The 20,388-nt window shown below is 45.4% G+C and overlaps 1 protein-coding gene across 2 annotated transcripts in view; it reads left to right on the plus strand.

Moving 5' to 3' along the window:
• Window positions 1–19,693, plus strand: part of LOC147634719 (FKBP-like peptidyl-prolyl cis-trans isomerase family protein) — a 53,187-nt gene extending 33,494 nt beyond the window's left edge. For both annotated transcript variants that reach the window (XM_086803878.1, XM_086803877.1), the window contains exons 3-5: window positions 4,248–4,357; window positions 6,578–6,720; window positions 19,353–19,693. In XM_086803878.1, the coding sequence (XP_086660004.1) occupies window positions 4,248–4,357; window positions 6,578–6,720; window positions 19,353–19,395 (296 nt within the window). In that variant the 3' untranslated portion in view covers window positions 19,396–19,693. The remainder of the gene's footprint in view (window positions 1–4,247; window positions 4,358–6,577; window positions 6,721–19,352) is intronic.
• Window positions 19,694–20,388: the final 695 nt, after the last annotated feature.

A 20,388-nucleotide genomic window follows, 5' to 3' on the forward strand; every position in this document is an offset into this window, starting at 1 on the left:
TCTCTGTAGGCCATTCAGGATGGCCAATCCATGTGCAGTCCCCATGTCTATCAAATACCGCCCATACACTGTATGTTCCTCATCCTGTGAGAGTCTAGATAGGCCCATATCCCTGACATCAAGCTCCCTCAACATCTCCTCTGAGGTATCATAAAATACTGTCTGGTTATGGTTGGTCCTGGCATTGAAGTCCCCCAGGAGAATGATGTCACCATCCCTGGAGAACTCCCAAATGTCATCATCCAAAATAGAAAAGGGAGATTGCCCGCTAGGTGATGCATACACTGATGTACTAGGAGCAAAATAGCATATAGCAATGTAGAGATATCTGCCTGTCTCTGCCCTCAGTCTAACCCACATGTACCTAGCCTGCTCGTCTCTGCGGACTATATGTGTCAGTGGCTGTAGCTCCTCTCTAAACAATACTGCCACTCCTCCTGAGCCCCGTCCTCTATGATCTGAACGAGTCTCCTGTCTACAAGTTGTCTCCCATCGATATCCACTAACATGTGGCATGGACTGTCCAGGAGCCTGATGCGTCTCACAGTAGAAGATGATGTCCCTCCCAGTGAAACTATCCTCAAAAGCCCCTACATCAAGGCGTAGAGATCCATTACAATTCCAAGTAGCAACTTTGAGTGTAGTCCCATAGGTCTCGCGCCGTCATGAAGAGCGCCTCTCCATAATCACCACTCTACCATCTCTATAGAAGGCCACTTTCCCTTTCTCTCGGGCTGCCCTTATCTCGGGCATAACTTCTTTCATGTGGGCAAGTTGCGAGAGTGTGAGGTCATCTCCAAGAAATATTCCTGTCTTCTTGAGTGCAGGACGTCTCTTCAAGAAGTCCTTCTTCGCTTCCATGGAGGGAAAACGAATGATAAGTGCTCTCTCCTTAGAAGATTCGCAACTACCTTCTCTCTTCTTTCCCACTCTCCATGTCTTTGTGTGCGTGGCTTCAATGCCCATCATAGAGAAGAGCTCCTTGGTTTCCCCTTCCGCATCATCACGGTCTTTTAGACCGGACACTCGTACATGTAAGGCCCGGGTCTTCCTCCTTTGCTCCTCTTCAAGGGTCATGTTGATGATGGTGGGAGTGGGGATGGGTGGCGATTCTTTACCTTTCCCTTTCTTGGCGACCTCGATCCATTTCTCCGCCTCGTCCATCTTCTTTTGTGTCTTTGTGATCACCTCCACCCATGAAGATGTCTTCTCTTTATGTTGCTCCTCCTCCTCTCGAATGATCCTCATTTGTTCCTTGATGGTATTCAGCTCTTCAATAAAGGAAGGCTGAAATTTTCCATCCTCAAGCTTGCTTTTTGAAGTGGCTTCCAACTCCTTTTTGAGGGCTGAGATTTCAGCTGCTTGACTTTTAGCATGCAATTTGGCCTCCACTAGTTCCTCCTTTAAGGCTGAAATCTCAGCTACTTGGAAGATCTCTCTTTGAGCTCTTGGATTTTGTCAAATCCCTTCTCGAGTTTGGAGAGGCGGTTTATGATTGCGGTAACAGAAGAGTCGACCATCTTCTTGTTTTCTTTGATAATTGTGCCGAGCTTGTCCTCCACCTTCACGAGCTCCTCTTTAAACCCGGTCTTGGCCATGACTTTTTGCAGAACTTCCCACAGCCAATGGACTGAAAATTAATCCATGACACTAGCGTGAAACAGCAGCAACAGGGAGGGGGGGGTTTCAAGTCATGTAGGGGAAAGGGAAAGAGAGGAGATTCAGCAGAGAGAGAGAGAGAGTTATGTTGCTGCCTTGGGGGCCTGAGCTTGTCCTCCACCTTCACGAGCTCCTCTTTAAACCCGGTCTTGGCCATGACTTTTTGCAGAACTTCCCCCAGCCAATGGACTGAAAATTAATCCATGACACCAGCGCGAAACAGCAGCAACAGGGAGGGGGGGGGTTTCAAGTCATGTAGGGGAAAGGGAAATAGAGGAGATTCAGCAGAGAGAGAGAGAGTTATGTTGCTGCCTTGGGGGCCTGAGGAAGGGTGCGTGGGAAAAGGGAGTACGAGGAGGCGGAGGCAGGCAGCGGGAGAGAGAGCGAAGGGGGGCGCAGGTAGACAGGCAGCGAAGGGGGGGGGGGGGGGGCGAAGGGCAGGCAGGCAGCGGGAGAGAGAGCGAAGGGGGGACGAGGAGGCGGAGGCAGGCAGTGGGAGAGAGAGCGAAGGGGGGCGCAGGTGGGTGGGAAAAGGGAGGACGAGGAGGCGGAGGCAGGCTGCGGGAGAGAGAGCGAAGGGGGGCGCAGGTAGACAGGCAGCGAAGGGGGGGGGTGAAGGGCAGGCAGGCAGCGGGAGAGAGAGTGAAGGGGGGCGCAGGTCGACAGGCAGTGAAGGGGGGGCATAGGTAGGCAGGCAGCGGGGGGGAGAGAGAGAAATGAAATAAAATGAAATGAGAGAGAGAGGGAGAGAGAAATGAAATGAAATGTTATATTAACGTCTTCAAAAGGCCATAATGACCTATCAGACCAAAAGTTACATCGTGGTGGATCTGATACAATGTCTGAGAGAGAGAGAGAAAGCTGTATTAACGTCTACTAGAGGCCAAACTCGACCTATGAGACAAATCAATGTACAACTGTCAATGTCCTCTGGATGTCCAAAAAAAAAGGACAAAATGAACATGAAATAAACTATGAAAGTACTGAGCAAGTGGGAGGGTGTGATGGATGGAGCACTACTGCCAGAGGCTCAGTATGCAACCTATATGCATAGGGTATACAAGAATGCAATGCAGATCTGTCTAGCTCCAACCAGTACCATAATGGGGTGTAATATGCGATGGCGAGGCAAAAATCCCTCGGAGCATGATCTCCGGGTGTGAGTGTAAGTGAGCGAGCCGCTCCTGGATATGGTGCTGATGTCGAGCCCGTATCTCTGTGATCTCCCTCTGATGTAGTCTGGGAGTCTGGTAGCCTGGTGCTCTCGGTCTCCGTCTGGCTCGAAGGTCTGTAGCGCGCTGAAGTGTAACCCCCTCTTTCTCTTAGGGTAGGCATTGGGATAGATCTCTGGAAGAAATCAGTGAGCTGGAGCTGTCGCCCACCTCTCCCTGTGGTATGAGTTCATAGCAGTGTCTCTGTGGCGCTGTCTCTCTAGCAAGAACTGGCCGAATCTGCGCTGGTCTGCGGACTCCATGATCTGGTGGAGTAAGGGATGTGCACTGAAGATGGTGGTGTATCTCTCTCTAATGACCCAATGGGCCTATGAGACCAAAGTGATACAATAATGTCCATGGCATATCTCATCATGGAATGGAAAATAAAACAGAAACAAAACATAAACATAGCTATCTCCCTGGGGGGGGGGGGGTGTGTGTGTGAGAGAGAGAGAGATAGAGAGAGAGAGGCTTTGATGGAGGTTAAGGCAGGAAGGGGAATAGGATGAATGCATGTAGTAGATGGCTGCAATTGCCAATCCATAAGCCTGTCTGTGTCAGCCACGGGTGGAATAGGTAAAAAGGGATGCAATAAATCAACAGGCTTCTTCAGCCTGCCCCATGGATTCATCAACATGCTAATTCTCTGTGGCATATAAGGAAGCCCCTCTCATGGTGGCAGAAGAATCTCCGGATGTTGTGGAAGTGTAAAATGCCATTGAAACAAAGACTTTTTCTTTGGAGATGTTTGACAGGCACATTGTCAGTGGGGGTCATACTTGCTAAACGTCACATTGCACCTTCCACATGTCTAAGATGTCAGGCTCCCTCAGAGACTGTTCTTCATTTGCTTTGGCACTGCCCTTGTTCCAGGATCCTCCTCAGGAGAATTTCAGATTTTCTTCGGCTCCGTTTCCCTAGTCACGGATTTGGGAAACATTTCTGGCTTTTTGGCAGATATATGCGGTCCTTGTCCCAATACTCACTATTTCTCTCTTGGGTGAGATATTGGGCTCTTTGGACAATTTGGAGTGAGCATAATTTGGCATACTTGGGTCGGCAGAATCACCAGTCATATGAATCCTTCAGAGCCTCATTGTGGCAATCCTTATATGATGCCTGCCATGAGGGTGATATGGATGCTTCTTGTTTAGAGCTTTTCTCTTTATGTTTCTGACATTTGGGATACTCTCCGCTTCGGAGACTTCCCATCTTGTAAATTTATGAGCATATAAATATACTGCACTGGATATTACCAAAAAAAGTGTGTGTGTGTGTGTGTGAGAGAGAGAGAGAGAGAGAGAGAGAGAGAGAGAGAGTGAGTGCTTTTAAAGTTTTTTGAAACTTTTCTTTTCATGTGGCCTCAATCTTTAGCAAGGCATATTTTATGTGAAAAGCAAGGCAAAATAAATGAAGCATACAAAAAGCTACAAGATGGATGGTTAAACAATGGTGACAAAGTACCCCCAACAGAGTTTGCAAAGGTAATTCCTAACTTAAATCTCTTTTAGCAATTCAAATTGTTTTTTTTTTTTTGGCAAGAAAGAGACTTCTATTAAGTTTGAATCAAACAATACAAAATGAAGGCTAAAAGCCGGAAAATGAAAAGTAAAACCTTGTCCCAGAGTTTATGGAGTCAAAGAGAAGAAAACACCATGATCCCACTCTCTCGTAAACATTGCGCGCTTTGCCTGCGCAGATCTAGATGGCCCCTCTATAAGAGTCCATGTGGCCATAAGAGTGTTAACAATATCACTCATCATATATCTGAATACGCTTTTAAGCCTCTATGCATCTGGCTCTCCGAATTCAAATGGTGTTTTACAATGATAGCTTAAATAAAACCATGTCAAGTTACCATTTCAGGCCTTTGTGCACATCGTTGTATCAATGCGTACGTTTTACTTCTTATAGGCGGGGAGAAAGACAGAAAGAAAGATTTTCTTTACGTCTATGAAATATCCAAAAGGTCTGTGAGACCAATAGTAACAGACGCGATCTGCAGGTAACTGTATGCCAAGTTCCAACAAAACATAAAAGGGGTAAAAAAAACTAGCTACCCAAAGAACAGGACCCATGTACCAGGTGAGTCCTGCATGTACAATGTGATCAAGCGAACTAGACATGTTATATCTCGTCCTCCACACACACACACACACACACACACACACACACACACTTGTGAAGTCTATTTATATTTATGTTACAGTAAGCAGTCCACAGAAAGAGGACGAGCAGCTACAACGTCAAAACATAGCAATGTATGACAAGTATGCAGGGTAATCCAGATCACGGGCATGCACACACACCCAAAAGAAGTGGTATTTAGCTGGAGGCGGATCATCAAATACTCTATGGTTTCTGTCTTTCCATAGGGTCCAAAGAGCCCAGTAGCGAATCCAAGTGAAAAAAAGATCATAGCGCCATGTACTCCCGCGGGGCCATACATCTGTGACAAGTTGATGGACCAATGTGTCTGCGTGCCAAAACCTGTCCAACTGGGAAAACCCCAAGCATGACCCGCCATAAGAAAACTCGTTGGCGAAGCGACAGTTTGCAAGCCCAGAGATGCTGCAATCTTCTTCACCACCAACATGCATCACGAGTCATAGATCAAATGCGATTTGCATGATCGGAAATCCAAGGGGGTGGCAGCAAAACCTTATACAACAACTTGGCTACCGAAGCATCCGCCAACAGCAATGGATGGCAGCCCGGATCATCAGAGTAGAGGGCCGAGTCCTTGAGGCGATGCGTAAGCTCAAGACGGGGTATCAGCTGAAAGTCCTGGAGCATCTGTGAAAGTGCATGCTAAAGGGAGCGATAGTGCAGGCCCAATCCAAACTGTCTGACTGCTGCTGGAAATGACAATGCGTTTCCTGCATCATCAAGCACATCACTCACAATATGGATCCCTTTTGACTGAATAAAATATGAACGTCTGGGCTCCTGCGTGCAAAGCCAATGGAAGTGCAAACACCTTCGACCAATGCAAGCTCTCAGCACGCAAAGAGTTCCCATCAAGAGTGTCCCGTCCAGTCCATTTAAGATGAGAGAGAATGTGTTTCCAGTCAGAAAGCATACGGGTCACAAAAGGGCATCCCTTAACTTTGCCATCAATGTGTCCAAGAAGGAAATCCCACTGAGTTGGCCGCCAGTGGCCAAAGGCATCAGCAATCAAATGTGAGAGCAAATGGCGCATCATGACAGCCCAGGGCTGATCACCTTGCATGAACTCAAGCATCATTTTCCCCTTGGATATTGAGAATATTAAGTCCCCCATGCATCTTCGGTGAGCAGAGGTGCTTCATGGAAAGTAACCTAAGCTATGCCATACTAGGATGAATGCTCTTTTCTGGCTGCTATCTGCTGTGATGACTGTAGTGCAAGTCGGGGGAGTTGAAGTGGATCCATCTCCCTCACCCTCTGTATATAAGTGATTGTCTGGAACAGGGCCTCCATCAACATAGGAGCCAAAACAAACTTTGCTTGGATGATCTGGTGGGGGACAGATGGTTTGCTGCGTATCATCCATGATAACATCATGATCTGAGGACTCTATGATAACATCATGATCTGAGGACTCTATGCACTGCCAATCTGACGGGGATAAATCTGGTGCCTAGAAGGGCGCTGCATACATTAGAGAGAGAGAGAGAGAGAGAGAGAGAGAGAGAGAGAGTTAATCAAACCCTTAATTACAGGTGGCAACAGAGTATTCTGAGTGTCCATCCGGAAAGAAAGGTGGAGATCTTGGGTGGTTCCCACGTGGGAAAATGGCAGGTCCATTTCAAGATGTTGCATTTGCGACTCCTATTGGAGCTTGTAGTGCTCCTTTCAAATCTACGTAAGTTTTCGATGAAGCATTTTCATAACGTAGAACCTGTACAGTAAATGATATCATGTGAAGTTCATGAATGTGCTTGTAACTTCGAACGGTATGTACATGTTGATTCTTGTTGGGACTAATTTTTTAAAAACTCCCGAGCGTCTTTGGGTTGCTGAACTGGAGAACTTTTCTCTTAATACGATATAGATTAGGCTTGAATTTTTGGATCTGGCTGGATCTTATGAGGTTTTCCATTGGGCTGGTATTTTTCTGTTCCCTAGAAGCAGGGTCGTTGAGGAAACAAAGGTTTGCATGTATGGCTTTTTAAATAACACTTGCACTTGCTATGAGCATGATTATTTATGATTACAAGGGCACTCAGTCGAGCCACTTCTTTTCGTGGTTAGTTCTGTCTCAGAAAAGGAGCAATGAGAGCTTCTTTCATGTAAGGTTTTTTCTTTCTCCGCGCGCGCGCGCGCCGCCGGGGGGGGGGGGGGGGGGGGTTGTTTGAATGCAAAGAGGCTTCCGTATTTCAAATGTAGGAAAGACGAATTTAATAACTTGATTATCGATTGTCAAATTTTATTTTTGGGAATCTAGGGATAAAACAAAGAGAAGGGCAGCAAGCATGCTCTGTACAACCAAACAAAGAAACAGGGCAGAAACAAAAGAAAAAGGCTGCTGGGATGCAATTATCTGATGGCAGGGAAAATGAGGGCTGCTGGGTGCTTATGAAACATCATGAATGGGGAGCAGCCTGTGGGGCCCATGCAGAAGAATGGGGTCAAGGCGCTTTGCGCAGGTGCACAATGCAAGGAAAGGAGCTGCAAGCTTATGAACTGAGAAAGTTCACTTTATCTCAAAACTCGACAAGGAAGAGAGCACAATTCAGAACTTGCTCATGTCTCATCACAACCACATTGGATCACCAGTGCAATCAGGCACAGGGTAAAAAAGTGGCCTATTATGCCTATGGGAAGTTCAGGAAATGCTTGTTGCACTTGTCTTCTTCATCCCTATAAGGGATATTGGGCCCTGGTGTTTGTTGGACTTGGGCTTGCGTTTGATTGCCCCATGATCACAAGAAGTGTTTAGAGGTTTTTGAGGTCGTGTCCAAATGTTTGGTTTCTTGAGGAAAGAACCATGAGGTCCTAAAAACATTAAATTTATATAAAGTTTTGAGATACCACATTTTAGTGAGTAAAAGATACATGTGATTTGAGTTTTGAAAATTTGAGTGAATCTCCAAGGCAATACATTGGAGAAGTTAGAAGAGAAGAGAAGGAAAGAGGAAGATAAGATAAGGAAGAGAAGAAAGGAGAGAGAGAGAGAAGGAAGAATAAAAAGGAAAAAGAGGAGAAAGAAGCGAAATGGATTATGAAGAGAGGAAAATGAAGAAGGTGAGTTGAAAATATCACTGCGAAGGCAACCAATCAGTCAGCCTAGTGCTGAGTGGTCCTACTCGAAGACGTGCATTTGCTCATCTGGAGTGTCCACGACTCCAGCTGAGAAAACCTTGTGAGCCAAGGGTGACTCAAGTAGAGATGGCAACCTTTTCTCGTGCTGGCCCTGTACGCCCCCTTCCCTCATCACTTGCTCCCAGCCCCTTCCTCACCTGCCGGCGAGCACTTTGTGCATCTGCTTCTGCCATCCTGTTCCGTGCACGTCCTCATTCCTCCTCCTGCTCGCTGCCTCCTCCCCCGTCACTCACTTTCCTCTCTGCCCATTGTCTCTGCTGCATCGCCTTGGAGTGCCCACCTTGCCCCCTCCTCTCTTTCCCTCTTTCTTTTCCTTCACCCTTCTGGTGCTTACCGTCTTTCCCCCCAAAATCTCCCCTTAGAAGACTGCATGGTAGCTTCTCCATCTTACCCTAGAAAGGCCTCCCTCGAGTGCTCTTTTCAGAAGTGGACATCCAGCTCTTGTTGTCTTCTAGCCTCCTTGGGGGCCACAACCCTCATTGTTGTAACAGGTCCACGGGTGGACAGATTTACAATCTCCTGCAACCTACAGTCGGGATGTGCAAGCGCTGGAGGCGACGATGAGCAGGTACAAGCGACAGGTGCTGGGCGTCGACGACGAGCAGCTACAGTTGGCAGGTGCTGGGCGTCGACGATGAGCAGCTACAGTCGGCAGGTGCTGGGCAGTGACGAGCAGTGAATAGAGGCGCACCAGGAGAACTGCTGTGAGAGATGTACAAGGTGGCGGATGGGCAGGGGGCAGCCAGCACTAGGCGGGTGGAGATGCATGAGGGACAGCGGAGCTGGTGTTATGGCCACTGGAGCGCCTCTGCTGGCGGGTGGAGGACCCCAAGCCACTACAGCCACCTATTGTGGTGGGGCGGCACGGGCAGAGGTGGTGACCCAAGCACCAGCACCGCAAGCGGGCGGAGCGCAACCGGTGGACATCTTTGTGGGCAGTGGCACCCTCAGAGGTGCAATGATTCAAGGAAGTGCACACTGGGGAGGTGACAATTGCTTAGCATATGGTGAGAGGGGTGATGGCATTAAGTGATTAACCGGCTCTGATACCATGTACGGATTACATGGTGGTCACGAGCTGTGCACAAGGTGAGAGAGACAAATACGAGAGAGAGAGAGAGAGAGAGAGAGAGAGAGAGAGAGAGAGAACTATGGCATCTGTAGAAAGAGAAGAAAGGTGGAAGCATATTCTTCAATGAACACAACAATATATTCATGGACTTGGAGCTCTTGCAAAAGACAATGGTGGAGTTCTATGATATTACATTTGAGGAGACAGGAGGTGTACTTCAATTTGTCATCAAGCTTGATGAGTGTGCGATTATCAATATGATAAAGCTCAAGTGAGAAAGTATTGCCCGACTCAATGAGGGTTGATTGATTGATTATGAACGCACAAGTACATGCTTTTGTAGGCTAATAGCCTTATCTTTTGACCCATATAAATCACACACACATACTGATGACACATGGCACACTTTATCCTATCCTCTCATAAGAGGGTGTTCACACTGAGCCGCGAATCCTAATAGGTGTGCTGCCAATACAATGCTACACATAATGGTGTAGTTATACGTGATGTGGGAGAAAAGGTTTCATCATAGTCAGTGCCCTTCTGCTAAGCATTACCCATGCAACAAGCCTAGCCTTGTAGTGGTGAACACTAGCATCTGCCTTTCTCTTTAGCTTGTAAACCCACTTTGTTTCAATGGCTTTCTTGCCATGAGGCAAATCAGCCAAATACCAAGTGTCATTCTTAAGGATTGAGTCATACTTATCCTGCATGGCACGCATCCAATGATCATCTTTTGTTTTTCCGAGAAAAAGATCCTTCTATTAGTTATATGAAAAACCAGCCAGTAGGCTGAAATATAGACATAGAACTGTTGGCCTTAGGTTTAGCAGACCATCAGCTGTGGAGGTCATGGACATCCATAGTGTATGTGCAGAAAGTGTGAGATGTAACAAACTGAAGGCAGATTATTGCACCGTACAATGTAATTTTTGTATTTATGTTTTTAAGTTCACAAGGTACAATGCTTTTATAGGCTATGGAGGTCATGGATATCCATAGTGTGTGTGTAGAAGAGAGAGAGAGTGCGAAATGTAACAAACTGAAAGCAGATTATTGCACTGTACAATGTAATGTTTGTATTGATGTTTTTAAGCTCACAAGGTACAAAGCTTTTATAGGCTGAATGCCTAATCTTTTTCTCAACACTCTACTCATGGGGCAATGACACTTGACTAAACCAATGACATCACTGCTTACACTGAAAAACATTCTAGTGGCTGTAAGCCCTTGTTCACACAACACACTTATATATATTTTCACCTCTAAGAGGCATTCACAGCCACTAATACTCATAGGGAGTGTTCACACCCAAGAAACTCTGAATACCCAACAATCCCCCCTTTGGAGTTAGGGTGGTGTTATGAGGAATAGCCTTCATACTTAAGGTGATTTGGGCTCATTGGCACCACGTGATGCAAGATCATAGAGGCCATACATGAAGTGATACAATAGATCACATTCGAGCTTGCAAATGGATCTTGACTACACATAAGTTATAGTTTCCAAAGTTTACTCTCCCCCCTCCCTCCCCCCTCCCCCACGACTCAAAAGAGGGATAACATAGGAATGGAGCCTTTTATAAAATAGGGCGTTACAAACATATAAGAGAGAAAACACACACAAGGTTTATTAATTCCAACTTCAAGGGGCATCCCGAGCACAGAACCCTTGACTCAAACTTAAAGATTCTTCAAAAAGTCCATCCGTCATCTACCTTGGAGAGTGAGGGATCAGAGAATGTGGAAGTGAACGCTCAGGTACTAGAGTAGAGGTTTCTGGAGCATCTCCAAACTCTTCATCTTTCTCTTTTGCCTCTAGGTTGGCAAGATTTTGATCCTGCTCTTTTGCCATCCACTTGTAGCATCATTCTTTTGTGTCCAAGCTTCTTGTAGAATGTGCACTTGATTGTTTTTCCCTTCGGTCTACCCTTCATTTTGGACATGTAGCCCTTTCTCTTTAGGACTGAGAGAAACTTGCTCTCGAAGTCGATGATCCTCATCAATGAGGATAGCCACGATGCCTTCATATGGCATCTCTCTAGATACCCGAAGTGAAGACATCACCTCCTTGTACCTTTCCATCTCTTCCAAGCTAGAGAAGAGTACCGCTTTCTTGTCATCATCATCAATGTTGGAAGCAACTAGTCGTTGTAAGAGGGAACCAATGGAGCTGAGGTGATCTTGGAATGTGCGATGTTCTTTTATTTTCAAACCATAATGCTTTTGCTTGAGGAACACTTTTGAAGTGCTAATCTTATTCCTGAATAGATTTTCGAGCTTTTCCCATACCTGATTGACGCTTTTGTCAAAGTCGACGTGATGAATAAGATTGTCGGCAAGTCCTAGACGGATGTGAGCGAGTGCTCGATCATTCTTTTCTGTCTAGACTCACACTATAGACGTTGTAGTTGCACCTTCAGGCTTCTCTTCTATGCCATTGACAACACTCACTACTCTATCTCACGTGAGCAAGAGCTCGACTGTTGTTTGCCACGATAAAAAGTTTGTGCCAGAGAACCTTTCAAAAGAGATGTTGTTTCTATTGAGATCCATAGTGTTTAGAACCGTGTCCCCACGCTCAATCTAAAATGAGGCAATGGCATGGTATGGATAATCCACCCTCCTCTCCTTGATCGATCGAATCTCCGTGTAGGTGGTTTTCAATAAGGACTCCACCCACGGACTGTTTGAGGTCTGCTCGTGTAGTTGCTGGAGGGATGCAAGGCCCTTGCGGAGACACTTTTCTCGCTCTCTGAACATGGTGATTCTATCCTGCGCTGCGCTTTGTAAAAGTGTGCCAATCTCCTGCAATCCATAGTCGAGTGTGGGGGCCACCTCTCCTAGCCTAAAAGCAAGGGACTCTCAAATCTCCTCGACTCTTCTGGCAATCTTTGGGTATTGGGAGTAATGAGGGATGCGGACGCTCTGCTGATGCTCTAGTCTCCATGTGTCCTCCAAAAGCAAGACAATTGACGAGTGGTGTGATAATGTGGTGCCTGTAATCGATCGGGGACCCGGAACAATAGACAAACACTTCAAATATACCGAATAGAGTATGAAACACAGTAGGAAGCCACAATAATATAAAGACGCCACATTGAGCCGGAACGGCCGGCCCCCCGTAGGAACTTCTTTATTCAGTAGAGAAGCTTTTACAAGAACTCAAGGTGCGGGTGCATATAGCACCGGATTTTCCACAAAGCATCAGCAAGGCTCTTGCCCAGGTCTCAATCCAGAGCCAAGATAAAAGAACAACTCCAATACGATCCCAGAACAGATACCAAATCAACCCCAAACATTGTCAGTTGTATGGCCAGATTTGTGAGAAAATCACCAGCTGAAAAACCTCACATGTCGCTGACTGTACGGAAGCTGTGTGGCGGTTCTGCTCTGCTGTATGGCTGACGTACCGCTGTTGCACTGTTGTCAGGTCACCAATAGTGCAAGAAAGAGATAAGCAAACAGCTTCTGCCAGGACTGCGAGGAGCAGGAGAGAGAACAACAACAACTGCACATTGTATGACCACGGGACAGCTGCGTACGGCCAGCTCTGAGAGGAGAGAAAAACAGTTGCAGTCGGCTAAATCTCTTCAAGCGCATGATGATCAATAACAACCCTCCTTGCTTTTAAATAGAGTCGACCAGCACCCCTTTTGAAATGTGCTTTTTTCCCTTTTATGCCTAAAGCGGCTTGGTTGCCAAAAATATCTGCTTTTATGCTTTTCCCAAACTTGCTCCCCAAGTTTTAGCTAGGCGCCTCCTTTTGTCCTCTTGTACATGCCCAATAATAATAACATGTCTAGCCAGCTTTAATAATGTGTGAACACACTGACTTATAAATCTTATAAGTCACTCTAACGATTAAATTCCCATGTTACTCATGCTGTATTGCCATCTTTCAGGCCAAACTTTGCCAGTGAATGCTTTAGCTTTCTTCGCAAAATCCCGTTCTCACCGTGGTTCTGTGGGTGTGCTTGCTCCAAAACAGTGATGAAGATTGGTGAAGGGACCAAATGGTGAGAGTGCTTGCAACAATACCAATCAAACCTCCTTTGTTGCACACCCACTCATCCACATAAAATCTGTCAATGCACGAGAGGTTCGGTCCTTGAATGTCGGGAATCAAGGTCTTACCTATGTGTGAACCCACTCTTATGAGTGTGGTAGTGTTTGTGTGTGAACCACCTCTTAGAGGGGTATAATATCTAGATATTTGTGTACTTTGGCATAAGTAGTGATGTCAGAAGGTCAACCTTTTCAACCTATAAAGGTACTTGCACTTCATTGAATCAATAGAGCAAACAGTCACATCATTCAATCGTGTACTTCACTCTCTCTAAGAGCTTTTTTCTCTCTCTAACTCTCTCTCCTTTACTGTTTACTGTTTACACTCCATAGTCATGTACCTCTTCGACCCTCCATAGCTGTAGCTCTACCATGAACTTCAACATGGTATCAGAGTCGGTGCCTACTATCACCATTTGGCCACCCAATTGGTCCACCCGTGCTTTCTTATCATGTATGTACATTGGACTGGTGTCCATGGCAGTTGTATATGCCGGGGATTGATGCCACTCATGTGATACTGTGGACTTGGCTTTCCGTTGGGACTTGTGCCTCCGTGTACATGCCCGGAAATGCTTGGTGGATTGGTGTTCCATTGGGTCTGGTACCTCGTGTACTTGCCTGGAGCACGTCTATTTTGGTATAGTCTCATGAACGGGGATTGTCCATACCAATGCCGCATTGCATAGCATCTTTATGTGCTTGCTTGCAATTGAAATTGCATGCTGTTTTCATGTTTGCTTGACCAATGTGTAGTTTCGGGTAAGGGGACACGCCCGCCTGTGAACCGTGCGTGTGAAACTCTCTGATGACATGGTTATGTGGCATGTGACAGATGGTAAGTATTGGTCATAAACCTAGCCTTAGGAGTTAGCACTAATTTATAAGTGAGTGTGTACACACTTCATTAAGTTTTGGGTGACCAAAACTCACTTATAAATTATGACCAGCCCGGTGTTCACACACACTGATGTCCCAAGGTGGACATAACCCAATGTCCACCGCCTAGACCTTATCCCCTTTGTACAAAGGGAGTAACCAGCCATGTGTCCACTCTAGCTTGCTCCACAAAGCACTTGTCTGCCACCTACCCTGGACAACTCACCACCTCTCTCCTCCTCCTCTCTCTAGAGATTGGCGCCTCGTTCATGAGGGTTGTTGGGCTGCATTTTCTGCACATTCTCCTTCCCAACTCCATTTCCAAGCTTGCTAAGGTGATTTTCAAGCTTCCAGAAGTGATTCCGGATGCTAATCACTCTCTTGTAATTTCTGATCTTTTTGCTGAAAACCCTAATTTCAGCCCTCCTTTCTCAACCTAAACCATAGGGGAAGCTTTCCCAAGGTTCCCTTCATCCTCTTGAAGACTTTTGTCGTGAAGAAAGGCGACAAATCGAAGATCTCAACACTCCAAGAACTTCCATCGCGAAGACTTCTGCTGTCATCGACTCTACTTGCTATTGGTAAGCTTTTACACTTAAATATGGAAGCAAGTAGCAGGAGGGAGGAACCGGATTACAAGATCACATACCCTGTGTAGTGTTCTCTTGTCCTACGTGCTCTCTTGCAGATTGTTGCTACCATGTGTTGGTGGAACAATAGAGAGCAGATGGTAGGGAACATGGGCACTTGAGAGGGTAGTGTGGATTGCAAGTCTACAACGACAACCACTTGTTTGCAATATTGTATTCATATGCATTGGTATAGAAATCTGGTAAGAAATGCCCATGACACTATGTACTTGATTCTCCCAAGATCAATATACTTTATTTGGGGGAGGGGTCAACCGTTTCGGCTCATTGTGTGTCTCTTGTCAATTCAGCAATTTACTTCTTGTATTTGAGCAAGTGTCCATCAAATCTTAGTGTATTTAAGTGTATTGATTAGCATTGTGTTCAACCAAGTTACATTGGTATCAGAGCATACGGCTCTCTTTCACTTCTATCGTGAGAGACGATCACCGTGAACACTAGCTATCTCTACAATTAGAACATTTTGGACAACCATACAATGAATGTTGGAGATGCTAACACAAGAGGCAGGGACAATGAAATGCATGCTTCCAATGCTTTACAAGATGAGCAAACTCATGTGGTGCACAATAGGGAACATGAATATGTGGGACACCCTTTCGGTGGCAAAGAGAAGATGCAGGAAGAAGAGTCCATAGTCTTGAGGGCTGAACTTACTCGTATGCAGGCTCTTCTCCATGCAGAACAAGAAGAATTGAACCTCTACCGCCGCGAGGATCCATTGGTACATTACCGTTTGAAGGCCAAGAAAGCTGAATCTTATATGGATCATGCAATGGCAATGATTGCTCAAGAGTTGCACATGTAACCGAGAGATGCAGCACGTGCATACTTGGCTCGTACCGAGGATGCCTATGCAGAAAAGGCAACCATCCCACATGTCTTGGAATCCTCACAGGTGCCCGAACAAGAACTTATGTCTAAGAGGATGAATCTCCATGCTATGGGAGAGGAACAATCAGTGACTTCACGCCATGCAGGAATACCTCATGTAGTCCCTGAAGGATACAATGTTTATGGCAGTGGTCAAAATGTATGTCAAATGCCATTGCCTGCTGAAGATGTGCATGCACAACACATGCATCATGGGCTGCAATTTTCTGTTGATGCAGGTATTCCACGTATCTCTCATGCCACTCATGCCTTCGAGTGTGCTCGTGAGGGAGAAGCTATGGCTGAAAATGTATCAATGCATGTTGAGGGGCCAGCCATGCCTCATGCTTACAGGGCACATGTATCTATGCCTTATGCATTACCTTTTGGTCCTAAAATGATGCTAGTCACAAGGGCTGTCCCAATGGACAAACATGAGGGAAAGCATGTTGAGATGTAGGCACATGCATCAAAGTCACGTGACTTCAAAGCTGGAGATAAATCTGTGAAGTTTGACACATATCATGGGGAATATGATGCATCAAAGGCACTTGCTTTTATTGCCCAGCTTGATATTGCTTTCAGTGATGAGGATTTCACTCAGAAATCCATGATCCGGCATGTAAGCATGTTTATGAAAGGCACTGCTGCCCATTGGTGGCTCACGGAGAAGCTCTCACCGAATCATGTTAGATCATGGGAATAGTTCAAGGAGAGGTTCTATGCTCTTGCCTCCCAATGCATTGAATGAGATAACAATGAAGTGGGATTGGGTGGAAGCAAAATGAGGGGGAATCGGTAAATGCATATGTATAAAAGTTTTGGAAAGTGCTTTTGGAGGTGTCTCCATTTATGCATGTCACCGAGGCGGAAAGGAAGAGAAGGTTTCAATCAAGATTGCAACCCGTGTACAAAGCGGGACTACAAATGTATCTTGGTCATACCTTACACCAACTAATCGCAGCCGCCACCGCCAATTGGAACTTAAATTGAGTCGATCCAATAAGGCTAAACTCTCATTTCAAGGCAAAGAGAGGGCTGTCCGAAACTTGCAAAATGATGGAGAGCCACCTAAAAAGGACCAAAACCAAGAGAAAAATGGTCCAAAGGCTGAAAATAACACTACCAAGAAGCGTCTCTTCAAACTGAGAGACTATGGTCTCACTCCGGAGCAGAAAAAGCAATATATGAGTGAGGGGAAATGCTTTACTTGTGGTAGCACCGAGCATATTGCAAAGGCATGCCCAAACAAGAAGCAGCGTGATAATGCAAATGCATCAAAGCCTAATGTGCATATGGTTCCGGATGTGCAGGGTAAAGCTTGGGGACAGCTCAAGGATCAGCCCGCTTTGTTCATGTTTGATGATTGTGCATCTGAAAATTTAATATCCACACAGACAGTTACAGTAGATTGTGTATGGTTGAGGAGATTATTGGCTGATCTTCGTGAGTGTCAGCAACCACCATTCTCACTGATAGCCAAAGTGCTATGGCCGTGGCACAAAATCCCGTATTTCATGCACGTACCAGGCACATTGAGATTCATTATCACTATGTCAGAGAGAGGCTACATGCAGGGGAGATCAGTTTATCTTATTGCCTTACACAGGATAATGTTGCAGATCTATTCACAAAGACTTTACCTCGAGAAAAGTTTGAAGCTTTCTGCAAAGCTTTGGGCTTAGTACTTACTCTCATACAGAGAGTGATCTGTTACCTTGTACAAGTTCACACTTTCACTACATGGGGGATTTGTAGGCATATGCTCACTTATGGTAGTGCTATGTGTCAACAGGGCTTAACCAAGGGCACTTTTTCCCATGTGGTTTTTTCCCTTGGATATCAAGTGTGAAAAGACACTCTATGCATATAATATTTTGTACTTCTATATTATATCGATGTGACACACATGCAAGGGTTGACTTGCATTTTGTGGCTACAACCCTTTTGGCTCTCTCTCTCTCTCTCTCATTTCTGTGTGAGCTTCTTCTTCCTGCACCTAACCCTAATATGCAGGATTCTGTGTGTGTGTGTGTGAGTCCAACACCAACATAAAGGTATTGTACATCATTGAGTCATGTACTTCACTCTCTCTCTCTCTTTCTTTGCTCCAATGCCATAGCAATGTACCTCTTCGACCCTCCATAACTGCAACTCTACTTGGCCAGGGCTGGCGTAGCACTGCCGTGCGCCACCCAAATGCTTGCATGCGCGCCCGCACACACACCCCTTGGGGTGGAACCAAGGTCACCACAAAACGTTTCATTGCTGAAACGTTTCGTTGTCGAAACGATCTATTTGAAACATTTCAAATGTGGATAGGTGCACAATGAAACGGTAGATCGAAACGATATATGCATGACACTATGAAAATACATTGCTATAATGTCACCATCAAAGAAAGGAGAGCAAAAGAGACATAAAAGAAGGGAAGTGAAAGGCTTAAGAATATACAGAGAGGTTAAACCATAGAAAAAATTACAACATTTTGTTCCACATGAAACGAAATGGTTTCAGTGACGCGCACGAAACGTTTCAACACCGAAACGTGAAACGAGTTTCAAGGCCACCGAAACAAGTTTCATGGTGACCATGGGCGGAACGGAGGTGGGCCCCCGACGGGGTGGGGTGGAGGTAGGGTTCCAGAGCCGTCGGGTCGGGGACGGAGCGGGGATGGAGGTGGGAAGCGAGGTTGCAGATGGCAGGCCCCCGGGGACAGCGGCGAGCCACAGACAGCAGGGCTGCTAAAGACGTTGCGCCCGGTAGGTTCCCAGGAGGGGATCATGTGCTGCAAACAGAGGTGGAGCTCAGGTGCAGGAGGCTGGAACCTTGACAGCTCCAATACCAAATGTTGCGGTCGGGAATGGAGCAATGCATGCACACACAAGCCATTACAACCTTATCTTGCCAAGGCATAGGTGTACAAAGAAAATTTGCCGTTTTTGAAATTTCTTCTCCAAATTAACATTAGATATGTTGTATCCTAGCGGTGTGGATTTGTGACTGGGTAGGGGGAGGTCCTGAGATCAAATCCCTGTAGGCTCCCGGCAGCATCCAGGCCACTTGTGGCCATAATTGTACCACCTTCGGTAAATGGGCACTCAAGTGAAAATGTTAAAGAAGATATTTTAATCTATACATATCTGCTACCATATCAAGGAGAGGTTTTGCCAAACCGCACTGAAGCATCACATAATTTGATAGGTATTGGCTTTTGCCTGATAGTCATTCGGCGATATCAAAAGAATAGCATGACCCTCTCATGTATAGCGACTTTGGCAAGAATTAGAGGTTTCTGCTGGGCGTGATGGTTGGTTGTTGGAGGCTGGAGCATGGAGGTTGTACAGGCTATATGACACAGGTGTAGAGGACATTTAACCTGAAACATAACTAGGACGTTGTTGCCTTGTGTTTAACTCTAGAAGTGATGTGGAGAATTATGTTGTGGTGCATGGTTTATGTAGAAGACTGAAAGCCAGTTCTATGTGATGATACAAACTAACTGCACAAGTGATATAAGATTCAGGGGTGATTTACTCAGTATATGCAAAGCCTTTTTATGGGCATGTATGTGCTCTTCTTTTTCAACTCATGAAAGTTGTATTGACACTACACATTTTTTTTAAAACAGGCATGGCTACCACATTATTTTGGCAGAAGGGAGGAAGAACTGATTTTGTAAGCAAGAACATCACCGGTCACATGTACACGGTGGGAAAGGTGCGGAGTGGGAAAGTATCTGACTTGTTTGAGGAGTTGCTGTCAGAAGAATATGTAGACTATCTAGATTGAAAGGGGAAGACTTTTCTTGTGTCTTGGATGTTTACAAAGTATTGCTTGTACATGACACGGTAATACTAAAATTAGTCATCAGGGGCGTGTCTATGTCACCTCTCTCCTTAACCTACGCAAAACGTTGTAACTTTCAGGTATGCTTTATTGCTAGTACTTGCTTCTACTCCAAACTTGGAAGTGCAGCTTAACCTTAGTTGTGCTAAGTTTTGTTAAATTTTCCGTTTGCCAACCTTGCACCTTTTCTCCTCTTAAATAATACAGTTTACTTTATCTCTGCTAGGCAAGCTTTTCACTACTATGATCGATTTTGAGCTCACTAGGTCCTTTCCTTGTTTGTATCCGCTCTAAAGATAAACTCTTATAATATATGTTCTCAAAACAATTCATACTTGAATCATCAATTGAACTCACAAGTATGTCTTCTCCACTTATTAGTGCACTCTCAAGCCTTCTTGACCTCCTCTGCCAAATAATTAGTGTCTAGACATTATTTCATAGCCTAGCTCACTTGACATACTCTCATTAGTTCCACTTAGTGATTGAGATGATTAATCAAAGAGAGCTGATTAATCATCTACATAGCTTTCTTGAGCTTGAGCAACATTCTCGCAGTAGTTCTAGTTAACTGTAGAGATTTTGCCTTTGACCACACAAATGAACTGCCTCTGTTCCTTGAACCTCTTGCCTCTTGAAGTTTTAACTTGGGTTTCCTAAGCAACTTGCTATGTGTACCATGATCCAACGCATCTCCTTGTTCCTTGGCATGAAGTTAGAAGCTCTAAACCAAAAAAAAAAGTTCAAAATGAAATGCATCAAATGGGTTGAGTGATTACAAATCCTTGGCATGAACATAGGCTTAGTTTAATTCAAAC

This window comes from Cibotium barometz, chromosome 10, assembly GCF_041138505.1.
Source record: "Cibotium barometz isolate CiBa-2024 chromosome 10, ASM4113850v1, whole genome shotgun sequence".
NCBI classification, from domain to species: Eukaryota; Viridiplantae; Streptophyta; class Polypodiopsida; order Cyatheales; family Cibotiaceae; genus Cibotium; species Cibotium barometz.